This window comes from Gekko japonicus, unplaced genomic scaffold (genome assembly GCF_001447785.1).
Source record: "Gekko japonicus isolate JY-2015 unplaced genomic scaffold, Gekko_japonicus_V1.1 scaffold2054, whole genome shotgun sequence".
NCBI lineage: Eukaryota > Metazoa > Chordata > Lepidosauria > Squamata > Gekkonidae > Gekko > Gekko japonicus.
The window spans coordinates 64,305-88,851 of NW_015165306.1; the positions used below are offsets into that span (position 1 = coordinate 64,305).

The window sequence follows — 24,547 nt, forward strand, 5'->3', positions numbered from 1 at the left end:
TACAGAAATCTTTGGGGAAAGTCTTTGGGATTCCTGTTGGAGAATTAGCAACCTGTTTAAACCACTAAGCACTGTCTGTATTGTATAACACCAGGTGGTTTGATTCATTTTTAATTGACAGGAGAGTTTCTTTTTAACTGGGAGTGTTTGAGTTTTAATAAGCAGGTGTCGTGATGTCTCCTTTTAATTGGGAGCTATTGCCTGTGTTCTGCCCATTAATTCAGCCAACTTTTCATTAGGACCCATCAAGAGTCCAAGATTTATTATGAAATCCTTTTGCTTCAAAGAGAAGTAGAAATTAGCCAAATAGAGTTGAAGAGTTTATAGCAGTTTTTGCTTTGTGTAGCAACTTTGAATGCGAGAAGCCCAGATCATGTCTATTCTTTGAGTTTGGGATAGTCTAACATATTGAACTATTAGATGCTTTGAGCAATGCCTATGTATATATATTTACCTGTTTGTTTATTATTTTAAAGAAAAGACTCTACATTTTTTAACTGGAATAACAGAAAGATTTGCTTAAATGAATTGAATAGGTATAATGTCAGCAGTTTTAATTGGAAAGAAACTATTGCCAACTTTAGGATTTATTGTTCCATCTTGTACTTCAAAAGAGAAGAGCCTAGTTGGGGTAAAAGGACAGCTATATGCTGTAACAGAGAGAAATATCTTCTCTTGATCTGGTGGTGTGTTTTTAGAACTTTATGTTATGTTTAAGGCTAAATATGTATAAGATGTTTGTAAAAGCAACTATCCCTTTATTAATTTTAAGCTCTGCTAAAGTTATTAAGCTTAAGACAAAAAGACTGTTTGCCTAAGGAGAAATCATTATACATTCAGAACTATCAGGTGTGTAGAAGACCCTGCCAACATAGAAAACATAAATCATGGGCAGGTTAGAACTAACGAGCAAAGTCAGGAGATGTTCCAAAGTGTGTGCTTTGAAGTTTGTTACACTAAAAGGGTCGATTAGAAATACAACATATGTATTATAGACTGGTGTCCCCTCCTAACTAAAGTAAGCTACTGTGTTTTACAAATTAAAAGCTTTAATTTAAACAGAAAAGGCTTTATAAATAACCAAAAATATTATGTAAAATATTCTGATGGACCAAAATGAAAACTGATATATAGAATCAGCACATCTAAAGGAGCTTTATGCCACAGGCTACTTTTAAACACTAAAGGAATTCATATAAAGAGTTTAATTCTTTAGAATGTCATTGTAATGAAATATGCTTTCATACTTGGTATACTTTTAGTGAAAATCAGCTTTTAAATGCTTTAAGAATATTGTTACACTTTTATATGTATGTATAAATGTAAAGGAACCAATTTTGTAACAGAACTAATAGAGTTTTGTACTGAAAATGAACTCAGCCTGAGAGTTCATTCAAAGGTGAAAGGAGTCTGGGAGAAAAGCCAAAAGAAGTAAACAAAATTGTAAATCAAAAATAATGAGCACTGCACCTGCATTGTAGGAGTTGAGATGCAGCCAAGTAACATCCCGTGTGTCAAATATGTGATTGATGACTGGCCAGATAAAGAAAACTGAACTGAGCATGTCTAGGTGATGTCAGTGATGATGTAAAGTGAGGAGGAGTAAGAAGAGTATATAAGTCTGCTTTCTGTATTTGCTCACTGAACACCCACGCTGAACTTAAGCTGTGAGGTGCTCCTTATTCGAATAAAAATACTTTATTTATTTATTTATTTATTTATTTATTATTAAATTTATACCCCGCCCTTCCCCGTAGGGCTCAGGGCGGCTAACAAAGGCAAGAAAAGACTTGCAATAAAACATCAATACTCTAATACAATTAAAACAACATATACAATTTAAAAACCAATAACCAATAAAACAATTAAGGTGCTCAGTAACCACAATCATTCCAGAATCTCAAAAACTCAAAGAGGGCGACCACAACCCTACTACAACCCGAGCATTCCCGGTAGGCATTGATAATAGATGTTAACAATAGTTCTGCCCAGCCTCCTAAGCCCTAACCCCCCCAAGATGGTATACTTCTGTTACCCTTTACTGCCTGGATGATTGTTTTAACTGTGTGGTTTATTGGCTAGCCACACAAGTCAAAGAACCTTAGCACCCTTGGGGTGTTGGCAACATATTGAATGCCAGAAGTTTGGATCCTATGGATGAGCAAATGGAAGTAGTTCAGTCAATATGACCCTTCCCTCCTCACCCCAGGAGTCCTCATCTGAAAAACCACCAGTGAGGGTCAGGGGATTATCATGAATGAAGTGCCATGTGGCACCAGGGCTGCAGCAAGGAGGAGGAAACCAGGCAAAAATTGTACATGCACACTTACACCCTTGCTTGCTCTTGCTAATATTTTAGAATCATGACATTTTCTTGAATTCTTGAATTTAAAGAAAAAGAGTTTGGTTTTAAAATAAAAAAACTTTTTTTAAAAGGAGGGGGGTACTCCAAAAACTATAGTGCTCCAGTCTCTACCCACCTGATGTTCTCAGACAATATTCTCCCAGATATTTATGCCCTTCAGGTGTCCTGAAAAAAACACTCCCTTAAGCAACTAAGACTGTGAAGAGGGCAAAATACTTAGAGGTGATAAGAGGCAACTTCATGAACTTCTTAACTATTTACGGGAGGTAGGCAAAAGTTTTGAAAAAAATCTTTTTTTGAATACTGCAATATTTGAGCATGGCTCACACTTACAGATAAGCTATCACAGGCCCTTAAACCACAGTATGCTTCATTTCTTTAATTACTGTTCAAAGATTTCATGAAAAAACAAATCAAATATCTATCCTACCTGTCCACAAAATATCCAATAACTGGAGATTCATGGGTAGTATTTGGTGGTTTCCAAGTAACAATAACATAATCTCTGTTGGCATCATGGCATTTCACATCCATGGGTGCTCCAGGGGCTCCAATTACCACGGCATCAGCATCTAAAACCAAGAGAACATCCAGATTCAATCAGGTGTCCATAATTTAAATGGCATTATTTATAACTGCCATGTGCCTCGTTCTGAGTCTCTGACCAAACCAAGGAGTTAATCAAATGGCATCTGAAAGTTAAATCTTAACAGGAACTGATGTTTCAATAAACTGCATATCATGGCTTGTTCGTGCAAAAAATTGCATGATGGAGCATTTTAATGTGGATTAAAATGGACCTAGTTAAAATCTCACAGCTAAGGACTATATGAAGAGATGCCCTTCAGTATCCAGATCACACGTTTTCTAAATGGTCTTGTCAGGAGGAAGGGGAAGGGCAAAGATCCCATTATCAACAAACCCTAAGGCCCACCAGTTCAGAAATCCACTGGTGCGTATGACTTAGACCCAGCCACTGTGAATATCCAGCCTCCCCTCACTGTCCTGTTTCCCACCAGCTTAACTGTTGTGAGACAGAGTTTTCTCTTTAAGATTATGTATAAAGGTGAACAACTGCATTGCAGAGATAATGGTAGCCTGCTTCAGTTAGAAAATAAATAGAAATAACCTCATGGGATAATAGTGGTGTTTGTTTCAGAAGGAAAAATGACTAAGCTGTGTCCAGTCATGAAAGCTACAGTACTTTCAAAGGCCATGATCCTGACATTCAGTTAGTTTTATTTAGAAGTAAATATGTTTATCATCAGGACTCAGTTTTCAAAGAATATAGCCAAGCACCATTCTATTTGGCAGGGTATGCTGTAGGTTCAGCCTGAAGTATTTAAAACAATCTAAATTCTGCACATAGAGAAATACGCTCATTTAAAAGAAAGGGGGATGTAGTGCTGGGGGGGGTTCCCCATAAGGACCTCTGTGACCTTATTCTTACTTGCAGGGGAATTGTGAATGCAAATGTAAGGTCAAAGTATAATTCTCCTTACTTCCATATATTCATCTCATTTTCATCTACATATCTAATTTTTTTAAAGCAAGGTTTTCCTTTAATTTTCCATCTCCAAAAATTACATAAGTATGACAATGTTCTCTGGTAAGCATGGGCATTGTACACAAAGACTTCCTCCCAGCCTCTCTACAATGTCAGGCACAGCCACTAAAACTGAGGTGTCCCCTAACTTCAGTGAGGATGTAGTTGAGGAAAGGCTGGTCAGTGTCCTACTATTTTTAGTTCTGATAATCAGATGTTAAAAATGGAGCAGAACTGTACCAAGAAACAAATAAAAAGTCCCACCTCTCACAAACAGAAATGCGCTATATTCATTTACTCCGCCTCTTGACACTATGCGCAGTGTGTACAAGCCTTCATCATCCTTGTTCAGGTGGCTGAAAGACAGAGTTGCCTGGCCTTCTCCAAAGTACGGTTTTGTCCATTTGGTTTCTTTAATTAACACATCTGGAAGAGAACTGGGATTAAGCATCTGTCATCATAGTCAGCAGGGATGATGATTGACCTTTCCACATGAATCACTGAGGCAGCCATTTTAGGGTATATTTATTCAAGGGGGACTTTAAGCCTTAGAAAACTCTACTTTTCCAAAGTCTGAACTGTCAGCCTTCAAATTTATGCCACCTCTGATTATATAAAGATGAACGTCATCTATTTTTATACTATTCTATGCTATCCCTCAGAGACCTAATGGCTAGATGCTTCACCACTACCATTTTCATCCAAAGGGGGGGACTTTAGAAGCCATGTCATAAAAAGCTAATCTAGGGCATGAGGTAGATAAACACTTTTAAATCCTATTGATTTCAATAGAACAGAGTTAAACCTGTACTTTGCTCATCCACTGAAATCACTGAAATGTGCTTAACTTTGGCTGGATTGTACCCCTAATCAAGAGTTATCACGGTATGCACTTTTGATCCTTTTAAATAAACTTCACTATTCAAAGCATATGTCAGATTAAACTGGAAAGAAGGAGAGAAAGGCCAGATTTCAGTTAAATCTGAAACGTGCTATAAATACACACAATTTAAAATCTGTTGGGTATTCCTGCTAGGCAGTGAATCAAATTAAGTCTGAATTCCTCACAGGTGAAAGGTTGTGACTCAAGATTAATGTAAATTAAATCTGATTAATGTAAATTAAATCTGATTGACTAGTGCAATTGGTGCAATGAAATGTGTGGGATTTTTTTTTTCTTGGCCAAAGAGATTCCTACCTGTTCCTACCTATTACCTTAATAATTGACTGTTACTGTTGCCCAGGAGGAGAGTGTGTCCCAGGAGCTGTTCTGCACAGATCTATTCTAATCAACAATCGTCTCATTATAATGAACTTTCCACTTCAGGACTACAGATGAACATTCCACAGTTCTGATAAAAATACAAGAAAACTATTTAAAAAGCTACCGGCCAGGCATTTTGGACAACAACTGCATGTACTGAAAGATAAAGCGCTCATAACTGACAAATGTGCCACATTTTCAAATTACAAGGCTGGTGCTGAGGAGCAGCTATCTGCATATATAAATTAAAACCATCTGTTACTTTGTCACCCATAAAATTTCTGTGGTGCCCCACCTTATGGAAATGCTTCACATTGCAATGGCTCTACCTCCCATCTCTCAGTCATATCCTGATTTGCATATTTTATATGCTGCTTGCATTCACTGCTTTCTCTCAAGTTCTACAAAGTCGTTTTAATCCCGAGAACATCTTCAAGTGGAAGACACCTTGAAGAAATAAGTATGGCTACCAAAACCCCTTTTTAAAGATGTTTTGGTTAATTACAAAGGGAGCCAATCAACCAGGAAACAAAGGAAGGAAGCTTTCACTGGCTGAAGAAGTATCTTTCAACAGAGGAAGGTTCCTTGCACCACAGGGAGTCTCCTCCGCTAGAAAAAATGAACCTTTGGATCCAAAACCATACAATTCCCTTGGTCTTTGGGACATGAAGTTAAGGTATTAAGTCTTTGGAACTTTTTGGAATCAACAAAGTGATTTCTCAGAAAAAGTAAGAGAACGTCAGTTGACTTGATGAGGAGAGCCACAGCTTCTGGCCTTGTGGGACACTGATCAGTTATAATTTCCCTGTATTCAAGTCCAATGAAATCTTTTCAAACGGGCAATCTATGGGAAATGATTCCAGTATAATCCTATTGAAATCAATGGGCATAGACTGGAATAACTCTGCATAGGATTACACCAATAACATACCTAGGAAATAACAAACCTAGGAAAATGGAAACCAGGCTGTAGTAAAATTATGGGCAGAGTCCTGGCTAAGTGAAGGAAAGGTTAATGCTATAGACTGATTTCCTATCAAAGTACCACCATATTTTGAGGCTAACCCAATTAACCCAATTCAGCAGCAAGAAGAACTGCAGAAGAACTAGAAATACTACATTTACTAAATTACGACCTCCCTTTTATAGAGTGGTGCTTTATAAAGTTTGTATTGTAACCCCACAAATTCAGTTTCATAATCTAATTGTAGTCATTATTTATTAAAATAAGCTATAAAAATAATAAAATAATTCAGTTCTGCTTTTCTATAATAATTAACTCAAAGCTGTTATTTTATGATTAGGAGGATTTTTTCCCCTTTAAAAGAAAAAAGTGAGAAGATACCTGTTTTTAAGTGGAATTCTGCAGAATAGCTGGTAAACTCTGCAACTTTTGGTACAGTAAGGGACTGTCGTAGTCTCCTTGAATTAGCAAACTTGTCAAAACAAAATAACTATTTGAATAGTTACTATTTATTATTATTTATTTATTTTTCATATGTATAGCCTGCCCATCCTGCAAGCAGGCTCATCTGGACTTATTGATGATTTATTTGTCCTTTTGTTTGTTAACTCCTATCAGCTACTGAATAAAAAGGCTTTTTGGTTTAACTGATGCAAACACGAGTCACTCATGACACCTGGCAAGAAGCAAGTGGACAAAGACCTATTGATTTCCTCTGACAAATGTGCTGACATTACAAATATAACAAATAATTAGTAGTTGAAAAGGAATACTCATAAGTATCCCAGCATATTGACACAGGGTTTGTATTCACCCTAATTCTTACTTACTTTTAGCCTATTTCTATACAAGACATCTAAATATTCTCTAAAGACGAGTCAAAATGATTAATAGTCTTTAGTCTGAAGCAGCTAAGGACAATAGGGTGGGATCCAGACCCCCTTTTCACTTGGAAACAAAGGAAAGAAGGGTCCCCTTTAATCACCAAGAAGGCTAGTTTTGGGATCATGGAACCTGCATGGACAATGGCAAGTTGGACAGGGGGTTGGAGTAAGGAGGGGAAACTGAGGGGAAAAGCTGGCCAGATCCAGCCCATTTTGGCTGGATGTTTAGACTCTTTTAGCCTGATTGGACAACCAACCATACTAACTTTTCCCAGTTTATCCAGCAGTCTGGATTGCACATACACAATTTACCAATACAATAGGTCTGTTGTTCAAGAAAAAGAACAGAATCAGATTTAATCATGTTCCTATCCCTCTCTGCTGAACACTTGATGATCATCATTGATCATCATTGCCAATTACATCATTGTTCGCAGACCGGAGCTTTATCAATTGTTGTGGGTATAGGACAGGGCAGGTGTCAGCATAGCCTGAGGTGAGGCAGCTGCCAAAACCTAGGTCTTCTGAAGGGGCCTACGGCCACCTCTCCCCACCTGCTCACCTTCCGGGCTGCCCATATGCTTATTGTAAGCTCATATTCCTGTCTGCATGCATGGCCCAGTACTGCTGGTGGAAGGGTGTACAGGAAATGAATGACAGAGACACTCCCAACAGCAGCATTCCCAGCTACATACAAGGCCCAGTACAGTCGGGGAAGGGTGTAAGAGCACCGGGAGGGCTGGCAAATGAACAAGTGGGTGGAGGAAGAATGCATGAATGGGCAGCGGGGGAGGAGAATGCAAGCAGGTGGGCCAGGGATGTGCAAGTGGGGGCAGAAGAGGGGCGGACAGGACATACCCGAGTATTTTCTGCCCTGGGCAGACCAAAACCTCGTAACCAGGTCTGGCACATGACTTTGACTATTTTAATCTGCAGCCAGAATCTGGGGTGTATTTCCTCATATTTCCAGTTGGATTTTGATCCAATAGCACCTTAGATATTCAGAGTATAAACCAGGGGTCATTTCGTAGAAAAAGAGCTAGGGGGACTCATTAGCATAACTCATTAGCATATGCCACACCCCCTGACATCACCGGAAGTGTGTCCTCCCCACATCCGGCGGCGACCTCCAGTGGGCACCAGCAGGGAGCTCCAGGGCCCGCCCTCACCCGGGGGGAAGGCGTCCCCCCGCGTCCCCCCCCCAAAATGACCCCTGGTATAAACTTATGAGAGTCAAACCTAGAGAGCTTTGACTCTTGAAAGCTTATATCCTGAAAGTCTTGTTGGTCTCTAAGGTGTTATTGGACTCAAATCTAACTGCTCTACCACAGACCAACACAGGTACCCTCTGAAACTTTTTTTTCCAGAATGCATAAAATATCCTACACCCCACTGGAGGAGATCCTTCTGTCAGCAGAAGCGCTCTGTGAAATCCAGCCCATAGAATTTGATTTGGTTGACCGGGAGTGCAATCTGGAGTACAGTTACGCCCTTTTAAATCCACTGAAGTAAAAGGGCTCAGAAACATGCGACTCGGCTTTGCATTGCAGTGTTAACATATCCTCCAGAGTTTAATAGCCAATAAATGCTTTAAACTGTAGTAATTTGGGACAAGCACGGCACTAGATGGGGTCTAATTAGCAGACATAAATCATACATGACCCTCTCAGCACCTTACCATTTATATAAACACATTCAGAAGAAAGGAGATAAAGGGGGGAAATAAAAGATGATTTTAACACCAAAGAATAATAGTGACATAATAAATGCAAACTGAAGCATTTCCATACCAAGTACTCTAAAATCAGAGGCTTTTTATAACAATATATATCAGATGCACCCCACTAGTAACCTTATCTTTTTACTGGCCTTTTTGTCTAACACCATTAATAATGGACTGCAGAACCCATGACACGTTTGCATGTGCCCTGACCTGGACAGCCCAGGCTAGACTGACCTCAAAAGATCTTGGCTGCTAAGCAGGGCCAGCCCTGGTCAGTATTTGGAAGGGAGACCAACAAAAAATACCAGGGTTGTGACATAGATCCCTGGCCCTAAGAATGTCCAGCTGTCCTCAATCAGGGCCAGGGCCTTCTCGGTCCTGGCCCCAACCTGGTGGAACTCTCTGCCGAATGACACCAGGGCCCTGCGGGAGCTTGTGCAATTCCACAGGGCCTATAAGGCAGAGATGTTCCGCCAGGCTTTTGGTTGAGGGCAGCAACGATTGATTGCACTGGCTGGCACCCTTTCCCTCTCCCCTCTCTATATATTTTGTTTAAGTTCCACCCCCCAACCCCCAAATGGCTGGGCAGCCCAGAATGGGAACAGAAAATTATAAATTGCAACTAGAGATCTTTTATTCTGGTTTTATCTTCCTGACCGTACATGGCCGTGCTGAGCCTTTGGGGAGGGCAGGATATAAAGGCAAAAACAAATAAATAAATAAAATGTGTATTGGTTTTATGGCATTTTGCCTTTTGTACATCGCCCAGAGGGCAATTAATAAATTGAAATAACAACAACAATAATAATGACAATAATAAGGACATTCAATGGCAAACCACCTTTGAATGTCTCTTGCCTTGAAAACTGCAGGCGGTCACTACAAGTCAGCTGTGACATGACAGCAAAAAGAAAAAGAAAAGAGACAAGTACCAGATGACTGCCATTTCCTGCAAGGTGAAGGATCTGCCCAAGGACACCAGTGGAGCAGTTTCAAAGTGATATAACTATACTGTATCCCTTGAGAATTTCAAAACCAATTTAAGGGCAAGCACACATACTTTCTCTGAAGAAGAAAAAAATTCTTACCATCTCTGTACCACTCAGCACGAGGTCGGAGACGAGTCAGCTCTGGAGTGACCAGGAGACCACACCGAAGGACAAGAGTTTCACCCTCCATACCAAAGGTGACACCAAACCTCTCCAAAAACTGAACATCAAAATGGGTGAAGCACACATCTGGCAGAGGTACTGTATGCAAAGCCACAACGAGGACAGTGAGAAGTAGAATGGAAGAGATAAATATGATGAATAGCTTAGATGTTTTCTTTTATTGTGGGATGGCAATGATGCCATGTAGATTGAAAGGTAAGCATACAGACAGAAGTCAGACAATTTTTTTAAAAGAACGTTAGTAGAATATATGGGATGATACATTCATCTCATTACACTTTTGGGAAACAGGTCTGCAGGTTTTCAAAAACGTGAAAAACCTGTTTGGTCAAAGTTGATTGAGGGACAAAGCAATATGTTCTTGGATATAACAATGACAATGACACAGATTTTTATCTGTCTCAAAAGAAAAAAATCTGTCTCCTCTCCAAGTAACATATTATAGCTTGAATGTTGCTGAAATTGCTGTGTTTTCTTTCTCGTAGATGTTTTGATCAACTCAAAGAATTGTTTGTAATAAATGAATATAGTGATCCTCTTCAAACAAGAATAGGAAAAACACACAACTGTTGCCCTCAAGGCACTTAATGTGCTCTTACGAACTATAACTCATAAGTGATAAAAATGGACTGTACAAAGATATGCTTGAGGGACTGTACTGCCTGGTGACCCAATATGATGCCAGTTGAGACTGCACATCTGAGAGAAGAAAACCTTCCCTTTGCGTTGCTGTTCCAGTGGTTCTTCAAGGTGACCTGCCCTCTTACCTGTTGTAAGATGGACCAGTTCCTTAGCCTATATAACACCATACCATGCCCAGGCATGAGGACAAAGAGCTCCAAACGCCATTAGGAGCTCCATCTGAGACACGCAGGCAACCCCTTTCCCCCTCCTCCAGCTACCTACAAATCTGCAGGTAATCAAGAGGCTGTCCCTGCAGTTGCTACAGCTAGGGCCATCAAGAGACAATAGCCCTTGCCCGATGATTCATTTACTCTTCATCCAGGTGCCAGGCCCCAGATTTAGTTACTAGCTCTCAATATTGACCACCCCCTAGCTCTCCTCCCCCTTTCCTTCTGTCCAATAGTATGTTTTATGGGACGGACTAACTGGAGGTGTCACAAGGGGATGTGGCCAGCTTAGCCTGCCCCCCCACCATATAAAAGGTGATACCCGACCACATGGTCTCTCTCTCTACTACGACCCCTATCTAAGCTTTATCCCCCTGACGTCCAGCTTGCTATCCCAATACCCTCCCTCCATCTTTGACTCTTGGTCTGCAGCAAGAGTGCCACGTGTTTCTGCCGGTTCAGAACATGTCCCTTATATCTGATTCTTCCCCCTCCCTTCTTCCAGTGGAATGACTCAATCAGCAAGGACAGGTAACTATTGCCCAAACAACAAATATCCTGCTAATGCAAATGTGCTTATTATCTATCTTTATTTCCTAGTACTGGGTAAGTGTGTGTGCACTTGTATATTGTTTGAATGATAAATATCTTATAGTAAAAGACACCATATTTTACTGAATATAGTCTCCGTGCTTGTTACTGGTAACTACTGGGAAGGTGGGACCTCTGAATACAACGGTGTTTGCTCCCTAAGTTGCCTATTGCCAATTAGTAATCATAACTTCCCCAATATTAATAAGAAATTAAGGCAATTTGGCTAACACAACAGCCGCTCAGGCTGCATTTATCTGTCTTTTCACACCCACCCTTATCCAAGCCTCTCTTAACTGTTCCAACCATGGTTATTGTCCAGCTCTGATCTAATCCACATAGGTCTCATCAATTGTCTAAGAGTGATGTGCAAAGACACTGAGCGCAAGGTAATTTTTCTTGGGAAAGTAAAAGCAGCACAGAAAACAAGGAGAACATGCACAGTGTGGTCAAACATCCACTTTTACTATGTCAAAGAACTTTCCAATCAGAAATGATTATGTCTGGGTCTTGTACAAGACTAAAACTAAAAATTAAGATGTGTCTTGAATATTATCTGTGTTTTTGTTGCGCTTTTTGAAACAAAGTCAAACACTAATAATACATAAACCTTAGAGTTAAATTTCCAGAGGGGTACTCATGTTAGTCTATTGCAAAACAAAAACGAAGACAGGCTTTAAGCACCTAAACATTTAACACATTTATTATGGGATGAGCTTTTATGGACTAGAGTGGACTATGCCATAATAAGCATTAGAAAAATAGTTTTTTTAAAAAATAGAGACAGAGTAACTATATTTTGGTCCCTTCAGAAAACTAAAGAGGACAAACAAGTCTGTACAGAGCAACTGGGTGTTCCTGAGATAAGGAGGAATTTCAGACAGATGATATAATCAGGAAGAGGAACGGCTCCCAAACGGTTTCTGGTCTGTCATTTCAGACAGAACCATTTTAGAACTGGTTCTTTACCGGAATATATTTGTAATTTCAGACACAAATGCTTCTGTCCCATTTAGGAAACGGGGCTGAAGCGTTTTACCTGTCAACCGCTTCCAAGTAGTCTTCAGTTTCCTCTCCCGGTTCCGATGCACTTTTCACCACCGTTTTTCGCCCTCACGGCCGATCTCCGGCTTTTAAAAAAATGTTTGTTTTCTTTATATCACTATAGCACTATAACGCTATGATGGAACAGCATCATATCAACCCCATTAGATTGCCTGGAGTGTTTTGTTAGAGTGCTATAGTGCTATAGCGTGAACGTTCCCCCCCCCCCAAAAAAAGCCGGAGATCGCCCGCAAGAGCAAAAAACGGTGGGGGAAAAGCAGGGGAAAGCGGTACAGTCTGAAATGGCAAACCGCTTCAGATCCAGCTCTTTACAGGAAAGGGAAAGCCATGTGTGAAATGGCAGCCCTATACCGGTTTACTCCATGACGGATCAAAGACGGCTTCAAAACGGGTTAAAAAGGGTAATGTGAAATTCCTCAAGCTGTTTGCAAGCTGTTGAAAAAGTCACAGGTTAAACTAGCTTTCTAAATTGGGCAAGGTGACAACCAGATGCATTTTTATGATAAAGTACTCCTGAGTTTTATAACCTCCTTGTAAATTGCAAAGTGTTCTTACAACGAATGGGTAAAACTCCACCAGGGTATGGCTCTTCATCTCCTCTGTACCCTGTAAAAAATGAGAGGTATAATTAAGCTTTCACTTTGCATATCTTGAACATCATCATGTTACATGTTAATTTGCTGTTCATTCTCTGGCTATAATTTTGAACCTTCCCTGCCATTCTAATGTATTTGAAAAAGTGAATAAACCTTTGTTGGTCTTAAAGGTGCCACTAGACTATACATTTGTTCATAAGGCCCAAAAGCAATGTTGCAGGGACGTCTATAGTTGAAACAACTAGGAACTGACAAAGGCTCGCAGGAGGCATCTCATTTTCCCCTCGCCCACTATTTCCTCTTTCCCCTCCCTGAAAGCCCCCATAGCCTCTCCACCTTTTCCTGATTCCTTCTCTCCTTCCATCCAAACAGCAAACCTACCTTTATCTGTCTCTCTGTCTTCAGCTTTCCCTCCCCCTCCCCATTCTACAGCCCCTACCTAAGAAAATTATGACACAGTTGTGAGGTGCCAGCCACTGGGCTAGGCCCACTTGCATGATAGGAAACTCTGAAGGTCTTGCGGGTCAGCACATCACTTTCCCCCTTCCCATCACTTTCCCTCCTCTTCCCTTCCCCGGCTTCATTCTCGCCTTCGCCGTCATTCACCTTTTGTCTACCCCACATCTTCAGCTATATTTATTATTTATTTACTTCATACATACCCCACTTTACCCACAATGGGGACCCAAGCAGCTTACATTATTCTCCTCTCCTCCTTTTTATCTACTGTGTGAGGTAGGTTAGGCTGAAAGTATGTGACTGGACCAAAATTACACAGTGAGCTTCCACAGCAAGACAGGAATTCAAACTTGGATCTCCCGTACCCTATTCTGAAGCTCTACTTGCTACACCACACTGGCTTTCATAGGGTGGCTGCCGTTGAACAGCAGCAAGCAGACAGATCTAGGCCGAATCTGCATTTGTCTTTCCCACCGGTGTCCCAGCCTTCTGAGTCAGTCTTCAAAAAAGCTGTCTACATTTGGTGTAATTTTCACACCTCAACACTGCTAGCATACTTTCGCACATCCACATAGGTTTATCGTCCTTTCGGGGTGGCTCCACTGTCATTGCACCTCTGCACTGCTTTAAAAGAATCTTCTCCAAACAACATTCAAACAAGCATAGAGAAAGACGGCGTCACAACAGCACGAAATTGATTTAAAAATGCAAATGCAGATTCGACCTTAGTTGAGTCATGCATGCCAGGTGGTCACCCATAGGTTACTGTCAAGCCGAGGTTTGCCAACCTCCAGGTGGGACCTGGAGATCTCCCAGAATTACAACTGAACTCCAGATAACATAGATCTGTTCCCCCAGGGAGAAAATGACTGTTTGGAGTGTAGACTGTATGCATTATATTTGGTTGAAGCCTCTCCCCTCCCCTAGACCTTACCCTCCTCAGGATCCACCATAAAATCTCCAGGAATTTCTCAACCTGGAACTGTCAAACCTAGCTCAGGCCTGACCCCACTGAGTCCTCCCTCAAAGGCCAAAATAGGCCTGGAAAGGTCCCTGACCTCTCTCCCTGCCTTTTTACTTGCAGAAATTCAGCCTGGAATACTTGTGGTTGAGTAGAAACAGCCACTGAGGTAATTCATTGCTTAGAGTTACACGTGATTCTTTTATCATTTTGGGTTTTTTTAATCTGCCATATATATATGTGTGTGTGTGTGTGTGTGTGTTTAATTTCACATTTTCTTGCAAACCTAGGGCCCTTTTCAAGTTTGTAGAAAGATCTGTCTTGCCCATTCACAGCTCAAATCACCAGATTTAAGTATCTTCAGATTTGGCCAACTTCACAATTAGTATATAGATTATTTTTCCAAGGCAGACTTACTCCGCACAATTACAGCAGCATTGGTGGATACTTGTCCATGCACATTTGTTGCAAGTGCAGAATACGTAGCAGTATCATCATAGCTGGCTCTAAACAGTGTGAGAAACAGAGAGAGAAAGAATCCTAATTTGTTTACTCTTACTCAAATACTTACACATCAAAGGGCAGCTTGCAACATAGTAAGTCCTGTCTCAGTCTTCTGTTAATACTCATAGACCAACAGGTCATAAGCAAACAGGGAAAATATATTAATATACAGACAATGTGAGAAATCTAAGAATACATTTTTTACATTAAAAAGTAATCCTCAGACTGGGTACCTAGTGGCTTAGCAGTCCGGGAGACCCGGGGGGGGGGCTCTTCAGGGTTGGGGGAGCCTATGATGAGCCCTTAGGCTAAGTAGTCATGGGCTGGAATGTGCTCCCACATCTCCTCTACGCATTTGATGTGCGGGCTGTGACAAGTGGGTATGGAAGTATTTTGGACCCGGCTCTGAGCCAGGGTGGGTTTGCCCTAAGGAGCCCTGCTATGCAGGCACAAGGCAACCCATGCTTAATTGATATAATTGAGACAGATCAGCTTATGCATAAATAAATTCCCAGTTTAACCCATGACTTGTGTGTGTGTTTCATTTGAGGGGTGGGTGAGCAAACTTACAGTAAGCAGGTAGAGTATTTAGAATTGAAAGACGCAAATAATGTAGGGAACATACCCTTTGAGCTCTGCAGCAAGTACTCCATTTATCAAACTGTAGGATGCTAGATTTAATCAGCTTGCATGCAGAGGGTAATCCATTTGGTTAATGAGCTCGAAAGAAAAGCCCATTCTCTGAAGCCTATCATCAACTAATTTTAACCATGAGCTTTGAAAGCCATCCTTATCTAGATGGTACAGATAACATAAGAACATAAGAGATGCCAATGTTGGATCAGGCCCATCCAGTCCAACACTCTGTGTCACACAGTGGCCAGAAATACCAGGTGCCATCAGGAGGTCCACCAGTGGGGCCAGGACATTAGAAGCCCTCCCACTGGGTTTTTTTTTTAATATAACACAATTTTTATTATTTGGATATATTAGCAAACAACATTACATTTTGTATACTTTCATCCCCCCCCCATATATCCCTTTCTTCCACTCCTTCCCCCCTTTTTCCTGGCCTCCCGCAATGCTCCACCCTCTCGAATAATACAGTATAAACTTTATAAACACCTGCTCTTTCCCATGCATAATCTTATAAACCTCGATCATGTCACCCCTCAGTCGTCTTTTCTCCAAGCTAAAGAGCCCTAAGCGCTTTAACCTTTCCTCATAGGGAAAGTGTTCCAACCCTTTTATCATTCGAGTTGCCCTTTTCTGCACTTTTTCCAAAGCTATAATATCCTTTTTAAGGTGTGGTGACCAGAACTGCACACAGTATTCCAAATGAGGTCGCACCATTGATTTATATAGGGGCATTATGATATTGGCTGATCTGTTTTCAATACCCTTCCTAATATTCCCCAGCATGGCACTGGCCTTTTTTATTGCAGTCACACACTGTCTCGACATTTTCAGCGAGACATTTTCCGTCTCGCCTGTACAGCTCCCTCTTGTTCCAAAAAGCATCCCAGTGCCTAACAAACTTGAAACCTTCCCGCCTACACCATCGTCTCATCCACGCATTGAGACTCCTGATCTGTGGCTGTGTCTCCAGCCCTGCATGTGGAACAGGTAGCACTTCTGAGAAAGCTACCTTGGAAGTCCTGGACCTAAGTTTCCTGCCCAGCAGCCTAAATTTCTCCTCCAGGACCTCACGACTGCATTTCCCCACATCGTTGGTGCCGATATGCACCACAACCACTGGCTCCTCCCCAGCACTATCTACCAGCCTATCTAAAACACGTGTAATGTCCACTACCTTCGCACGAGGCAGGCAAGTCACCATACGGTCAGTACGCAGAGAGTATTCCATCTTTCTGTGTTTATACCTCTGAGGATGCCAGTCACAGTTACTGGTGAAACGTCAGGTTCTACAATGCCAAGACCACGGCCAAACATCTTGGAAAATCTACAGCAACTAATGAACTCCAGCCATGAAAGCCTTCGACAACATATTCATATCATGAGTTAACAGAAGAAATGCTTTGGGATAATCATATAAAACAGGAGATATTCTACTATCAATGACCTTCCATAAAGATAAGTAATCACCAATGGATATCCCTGGAGACATATAGATAGTGAGCAAAATCAGAAGATGGCCCTCAAATTCAAGTTTAACAGCCAATATATAGTCTAAGTCTAGGATCAACTCTAGGCTTTGGCATCTAAAAGAGGAATAACTCAAACAGGTGAGGCCAACTTGGGTCTGCCTCCCTTGGAGCTGGGAATAGCAGGGCTAACAAAAGATACAAAACCAGGGAAGTATATATGTTCTTTGGATCAGGTTTCTTGCAACAGTATGATATCATGTGCACTAATTAACTCTTGCACCTCATAGGATGAAATACAAGAAGACCATCCAGCTAAATTCTAGGAGAGTATTTTCAAACCTAATGATCTTGAAATTTGATCAGCAGACTGGATATGACTAGCAGTCTTCTTCTCAACTATAATATGTCATTCTAGAGGAATCATTGCCCAGGAAAAAGAATGAGTCCTCAGCTTCAAGAGGAACAGTAGCATCAGGGTCTTCCAGTACATTTATAACACTAGTTTGAGGGGGGATGTAAGGAAGAAAAAGGTTCTTTGGCACTGGCATGATAGCAGGAACCCCAGCATCTTGTAGCTTATTATCACATTTTACCAAGGCAATGGTTAGCATAGAAGACTGATCAAAGGGTGGTAATCTGCTGAAAGAGCAATGTAAGTTAGAATTAATTTGATCACAATGAGCAGCTAAACCATTCAATTCATTGGAACTTGTTATTACTAGGAGGTTATTGCACTTCCGTCACTTCTTGCAGGGAGATGGTATTGTCAGGTCAATAGGCAGAAGAGAGACATGATTGGTCTTCATGCTTGAAGGAAGACAAGACTTTTCAGGAAGTTCACTAATCATCACTGATTTAGGTAAAATATTTCTTTGTTTACCATCAGGACCCCTCAAATTCTCTGGAAGGAGCAGTTTTACATCAGAATTCATGAAATGTCGCTTAATAATAATGTTGAAATTACCCATATAGTCCCTTTGTCTAAAAGAAGGCAAAGAAATGATTTTGAGAAAAATGACAGCACCAGCTTCGGATATAAAGGGTCTTCGTAAAGGTAAAAGTTTCCCTTGCTCAAAAGCCAGTTGAATCTGACTCTAGGGATGCAGTGCTCATCTCTGTTTCCAAGCTGAAGAGCCAGCACTGTCCAAAGACATTTCTGTGGTCATGTGGCCAGCATGACTAGACACCAAGGTGCAAGGAATACTATTACCTTCCCACCAAAGTGGTACCTATTTATCTACTTGCAATTTCTTGCTTTCTAACTGCTAGGATGGCAAAAGCTGGGACCAGAGACGGGAGCTCACTCCGTCATGTGACACTCAGGTCTCGAACTGCTGAACTACCGACCTTTCTAATTTTCTTTATATTAATTCTGGAAACAAATATCTCCAATTAGGACAAGTGGTGCTTAACTTGCCACTTAGATGATCAAAATATTGTTGTTCCTTGACAGGGTGAAATTTCAAGGTAAACAGAGAGTGGGTCATACTTGACTGAACCAGAATCAAAGTGTTTTGGGTGATTCTCCTGAGCAGAAGACTCTTCCATCCCAGTTAGCCGATATGTATTAGTCCCAGTACTGTGAAATTTAACCTGGTTGATACTACATAAACATGATTTATTAACAGCTAGTTCGAATTTGCTGTAGATCTTCTGTAGGTTTCTGTGATCAGAAAAGTCTGTGAAGCTAAGATCTGTAGAAGATTAGAGGAACAAGACTCCAGATTAGCAATAGCAGGATTAGTTGGATCAAAAAACAAGGTGTGACTGGAAACTGAAGGTGATTTAGGGCACTCCTGGTCATGCTTTAAAATGTCAAATCTGTTTGAGTTTGGGAATGCATTAAAAAACTCCTCAAGTTTACTTTGTTTCATTAAGGAATCCTTTTGATCACCAAATGAGTATTGTCTTTTTTTACTCGTGATGTGGCTTGGAACAGAACCCAAGGTCCAAAAGTCCAAAGATTTATCAAGGTCCAAGAATCAGGCGATCCAAAGGTCTCAGGGTTTACAAGATTTGCAAAATCTCAAAATTTGCAGATCCCAATTCCAAATAATTAAATTTAAAACTCTTGCTGTGGATGATAGGGAAGAAGACCAAGATCAAGTCTTCGCACTAAAACACTGTAGCTCTGCAGTAGCCAAAAGATGCATTTAAACAGAAATAACTCTGATAAAATAGGCAGACAAAAGCAACAACTAAGATAAAGCAAAATATTCTAAAAAGTATAATATGAGAGGTTTTAACAATTTTAGCAGTTTCCCACCCCAATGAGACAACTGCATTGGGGATTTAACTAAATTTCATTCAATAATGCAACACAGTCCTATTTAAAGAGTCAAATGTTATTTAAATCCCACAAGTGCTATTTAAATAGATATTGTTATTAATATGTTACAACAAGTTAAAAGTCATACAGAAGAATGTCGAAATATCCTTATCAAAGCTGTATAAACAGATAAAGACTCTCAAGGCTAGCTTCTCATCTTCCCGACCTTGAACTCAATCTCCACAAGCATAGCCTTATCAGCAGGCTGAAGCCTAAAGAGGTTGAAATCTAATCGACAAGCCTAGTCAAAAAACCAGCAAGCTAAAAGTAGAGACATTACTTCCATATGCTTCTAGTGAAAACAACAGATAGAATAAAATAGGTAAAATAGAAAAATACAAATAAAAAGTTTAAAAATAAAATGGACCGCAGCAACAACACTTCCCTTGCCTCAAGACCAGAACCAGAAGTCCTCCATAGTAAGTCTGCACAAATACTAATGTATTAAATTTGCCACCCTAAATTTATTTATTTATTTATTTATTTATTTATATTTTCTATTTATATTCCTCCCTCCCCCCATGGGCAGGCTCAGGGCGGATTACAAGTTAAAATATAACAGAGTAAATACAATAAAACATAGATGCATCCACAAAGCAATAATCTGAAATTCAGACAAGCAATCAAATTATATAAATAAAGTGCTGTTGCATATAGATGGCGGTAGCCTCTCCAAGGCAGTGTTAGATGGTAAAGAGTACACTGTGGCCATACCCATGCCATTAGCTGTTCTTGTTGCTCTCAACATGTGGGCCTTAACTGTTTGATTGTTAGCAGTTCAGATATGTTGGTGCTAGTGGCGGCTCCTAATCAAAAGCCTGGTGGAAGAGCTCCATTTTATAGGCCCTGTGGAACTGTAAAAGGTCCCACAGGGCCCTGATGTCTTCCAGGAGCTCATTCCACCAGTATGGAGCCGCCACTGAAAAAGCCCTGTCCCTGGTTGAGGCAATCTGGCGTCTTTCGAACCAGGGAAAGTCAGGCGGTTTTGTGACCCTAACCTCAGTGCTCTCTGGGGAACATATGGGGAAAGGCGGTCCCTCAGATAGGCAGGCCCCCAACTATACAGGGCTTCAAAGGTCAAAACCAGCAATTTGAAACGAATCTGGTATGCTACTGTCAGCCAGTGCAATGCCTTCAGCACAGGCCGGATTTGCTCTCGTGTAGAGAGGTCCATCAGCAGCCTGGCTGCAGCATTTTGCACCAGCTGCAGCTTCTGGATTTGCAACAAAGGCAGCCCCATGTAGAGAGCATTGCAGTAGTCTAGTCTCGAGGTGACCATAGCACTATACCAGGTGGATCACTGTTGCCAGGTCATTGCATTCGAGGAGGGGAACCAACTGCCTGATCAGCCGGAGATGGTAAAAGACTGCTTTGACAGTGGCTGCTACCTGGGCCTCCATTGTCAAGGCGGCATCCAGGAGCACTCCCAAGCTCCTGACCCTCAGCACTAGCACCAACGCCGCCCCATTGAAATGATGATCCAGTTTGGCAAGGTACTGTTGGATGTGGTCCTAAACTAATCATTCTGGAATACTTCAACATTCAAGCTGGGGACAACTTGTCAGACCTGTCCAGGATTTTATGGCTTTTTGACTGCCTTGGGTCTCTCCCAAATTGTGATTGGCCCAAGACATGAAAGAGGTCACATTCTGGACTTAATCTTTTCACTGAGCCTTGGAGGGAAGGCTTGGTTTCCAGGCTGGAGATTTGACCACTACCGACTTAAAGCCAAGGTGAATGTTGCTCCAACACCCTGCGTGAGAGGGAGACCAGTTAAAGTGGTCCACCCATGGAGGGTCATGAATCCAACTGGATTCTAGAATGCTCTGGGGAATTTTAGGATTCCAAACATGTGTTCTGTTGGGGCTGCAGTTTTGCCAAATTTTTTGCTGATAAAATATTGAGACTATGCACTGATTTGGATGCCAGCTGTAACACAGGTACACCAGAAGAAAGGCCTAATACGCTGCCTGGTCTATTAACAGACCATTTTAACCCTGTTTTCATGATGGATGTAGACAAGATCCTGGGATCTGTGAAGGCCACTACTTGTGCCCTAGATGCTTGCCCATCCTGGCTGTTAAACTCATGTAAAGACCACATCAACAATCCCATAGCATCTATTATAAATCGGTTGCTAACTCAGGGCACCTACCCTCAGCCCCTCAAAGAGGTGGTTATCTGTCTGCTTCTTAAGAAACAATTATCACCTGGTCTCCAATCTACCCTTTCTAGGCAAAGTGATTGAGAAAGCAGACGCAGACCAGCTCCAAGTCTTCTTGGATAACTCATCTGTTCTAGACACTTTTATGTCTGGCTTCAGGCCAGGCTATGGGACAGAGACAGCATTGCTAGCTTTAGTTGATGACCTCCGTCTGAGTGTAGACAAAGTCCATGCCTTTCTGTTGCTGTTATTGGATCTATCTGCAGCCTTTGGTACAGTATATCATGCTTTCTTGTTGAGATGATGGGAGGCAGAAATAAGTATCAGGGATGTGCAATGAACTGGTTCAAATCATTCCTCATGGATCAGACTAAAAGGGTTGCTATTGGAAACCAATTGTCCTCAGTGTGGGACCCATGCTTTTCAATCTCTATAAAAAGCCCTTAGGTCAAATCATTCACAGACGAAGCATTGGCTGTCATCAATATGCTGACAATACCCAGCTCTATACATCTCCTGGTGATGCAGCAGAAGAGCTAAATAGCTGCTTGGCTACTGCGGTTAACTGGCTAAGAGTGAACAAATTGAAACTAAACTCTGAAAAGTCAGGTAATGCTGGTTGGGAAAGTGGAGGTTTTAAAGGACATAATTCTTCCCATTTTTGATGGAGTTCAACTGAACCTTGCTGACTCAGTTAAAAGCCGTAGCATTTTACTAGATCCAACCTCATTATTGGATAAGCAAGTTAATACAGCTGCAAAAAGCACTCTCTGCCAACTCAGCATAGCCCATAAATGGCCCCTTTCCTTGATGCAGCTGATCTGGTCACCTGGATCCACACCACAGTAACATCAAGACTAGACTACTGTAATACACTATATATTGGTCTCACCTCAAAACGTGGAAACTTCATCTGGTGTGGAAAGCCACTGCTAGACTATTATTGGTAGCATGACAGAGCATGTATATTACTCCCATTCTGCAGACACTCCATTGACCACCCATTGTTGGTGGTGGTGGAAAGTGGCATCAAGTCACAGCCAACTTATGGTGACCCCATCTGGTTTTCAAAGCAAGAGGGGTTCAGAGGTGTTTTGCCATTGCCTGCATCTATATAGTGACCCTGAACTTCCTTGGTGGTCTCCCATCCAAGTACTGACAAGGCCAAACCCTGCTTAGCTTGCGAGATTTGATGAGATCAGGCTAGCCTGGGCCATCTAAGTCAGGGCACCAATTTGTTACGTGGCTCACTTTAAAGTAAATAAATAAATAAATACTCCCTGTGAGAATGGGGCACTATGAATGAATGAATACTCTTCTACCCTTCCCTGCTGAGATTGTCAGGCTCCTTGGATGCTCCAGTATATAGCTAGTGCTCTATATTTAGCTCAATGCATCATAAACTGGGCAAGCCCATTCTGGACAGTGTACTTAGACATTATGTGTAATTTCCATGGGCTGGCTGAGATATCAACACCACAACTGAAATTTAAAATACTTTAGAACAATGCCAGGGCACAGAGCTAACATCACAGCACTCAGACTGTCCCAAACCTAGTACCTACATTTAAATTCAATCTGCAATAACGGATTCACTTCTCATTGTATCTTGCATTATTTTTTAACTAGGAATAAGGCCCATTGTGGAAATAAATACGAGTTCTAAAAAGAGGCTCTGGGAAAGTGCCAAGGCCTTGGGCATTCTGCATCAATTTTCTGAGGTGACCTCCTCAAACCCCACCCTCTCCAGGCTCCACCTCTCAAATCTCCAGGAATTTCCCAACCTGGAGATGGCAACCCTATCTCCTTCCCAGCCAAGCATCAGCCTGCCATTATCTGCCCCTCTGATTTCAGCTTTCCATCTCCTCCCCCCTCCCTCCTGAAGATCAATTGCAATTCTGAGTGATCTCCAGCCCTCACCTGGAGATTAGCAACAGTGGTTCCCCAGGAGGGAATGGCTGGTTGGGAGGGTGGAGTCTATGGCATTGTACCTGTCTGAGGTCCCACCCCTCCTCAAACCTCATCCTCTCCAGATACCATCCCTCAAATCTCCAGGAATCTCCCCCCTGGACTTGGCAACCCTATCTCCTTCCCAGCAATCAGACTACCTTTATTTCCTCCTCACTCTTCAGCTTTCCATCTCCCCCCCCATCTGCAGCCTCTACCATGCTCTGAAGCCCTGACTGCCATGTCACATTGGCAGTTATGGGGGGGGTGCATTCCAGCAGGGTATAAGGACACAGAGTCCACCATTTTCTCCAGTGGAACTGATCTCTGCCATCTGGAGAGCAGTTGTAATTCTGAGTGATCTCCAGCCCTTACCTGGAGATTGGCAACAATGGTTTCCCAGGAGGAAAAGTAGTCTTCCTCTGCATTGGGGCCCAAAGCAGCTTACATGATTCTCCTCTCCCCCTTTTAACTTGCACAAAAACCCTGTGAGGTAGGTTAGGCTGAAAGTCTGTGACTGGTCAAAATCACCCACTCAGCTTCTACAGCAAGAACCTGGATCTAGTAGACGCTGCTCCAAAGCACTGACTGCTATGCCTAGGGTAGTCAACCTCCAGGTGGAGCCTGAAGATCACCAGGTATCACAACTGAACTCCAGAGAACTGATCTCTCGCTCCCAGAGAAAATAACTGCTTTGGAAGGTGGGCTGAGTCCTCTCCCCTCCCCAAACCCTGGCTTCCATAAACTCTAACAGAAAATCTTTAGAAATCCCCCTACCTGCAGCTGGCAAGCCTAGTCAGGACTGGCCCCAATGAGTTCCTCACAAAGGCCTGCAAAGGGTTTTCTTCCTTTGTCTGAAACAAGCTTGGTTGCCTACTGTGGCAAAACGGGCTCCAGTTTACAACTCAGCTGTTTGCCTCCCACCCTCGTCCCCTGGGCGTAGTTCACTCCTTAAGTTTGCTGCCACCACTCATGGAATTGTCACTGCTTTTTTAGAGGGACAGTGAGACCACTCTGGCAAAACCTCCCTATTTGGAGATGGAATCCCCAATCT

General features: G+C 41.8%; 1 protein-coding gene across 1 annotated transcript in view; it reads right to left on the minus strand.

Annotated features, from left to right (window-relative positions):
• MYOM2 (myomesin 2) overlaps positions 1-24,547 on the minus strand; it is a gene marked incomplete at its 3' end in the record, with an annotated part of 116,842 nt that overhangs the window by 60,957 nt on the left and 31,338 nt on the right. Inside the window, exons 7-11 of the mRNA XM_015410441.1 lie at positions 14,859-14,947; positions 12,981-13,031; positions 9,835-9,996; positions 4,176-4,337; positions 2,796-2,937 (exon numbers count right to left, since the gene is read on the minus strand). Coding sequence (XP_015265927.1) covers positions 2,796-2,937; positions 4,176-4,337; positions 9,835-9,996; positions 12,981-13,031; positions 14,859-14,947 — 606 coding nt within the window. The remainder of the gene's footprint in view (positions 1-2,795; positions 2,938-4,175; positions 4,338-9,834; positions 9,997-12,980; positions 13,032-14,858; positions 14,948-24,547) is intronic.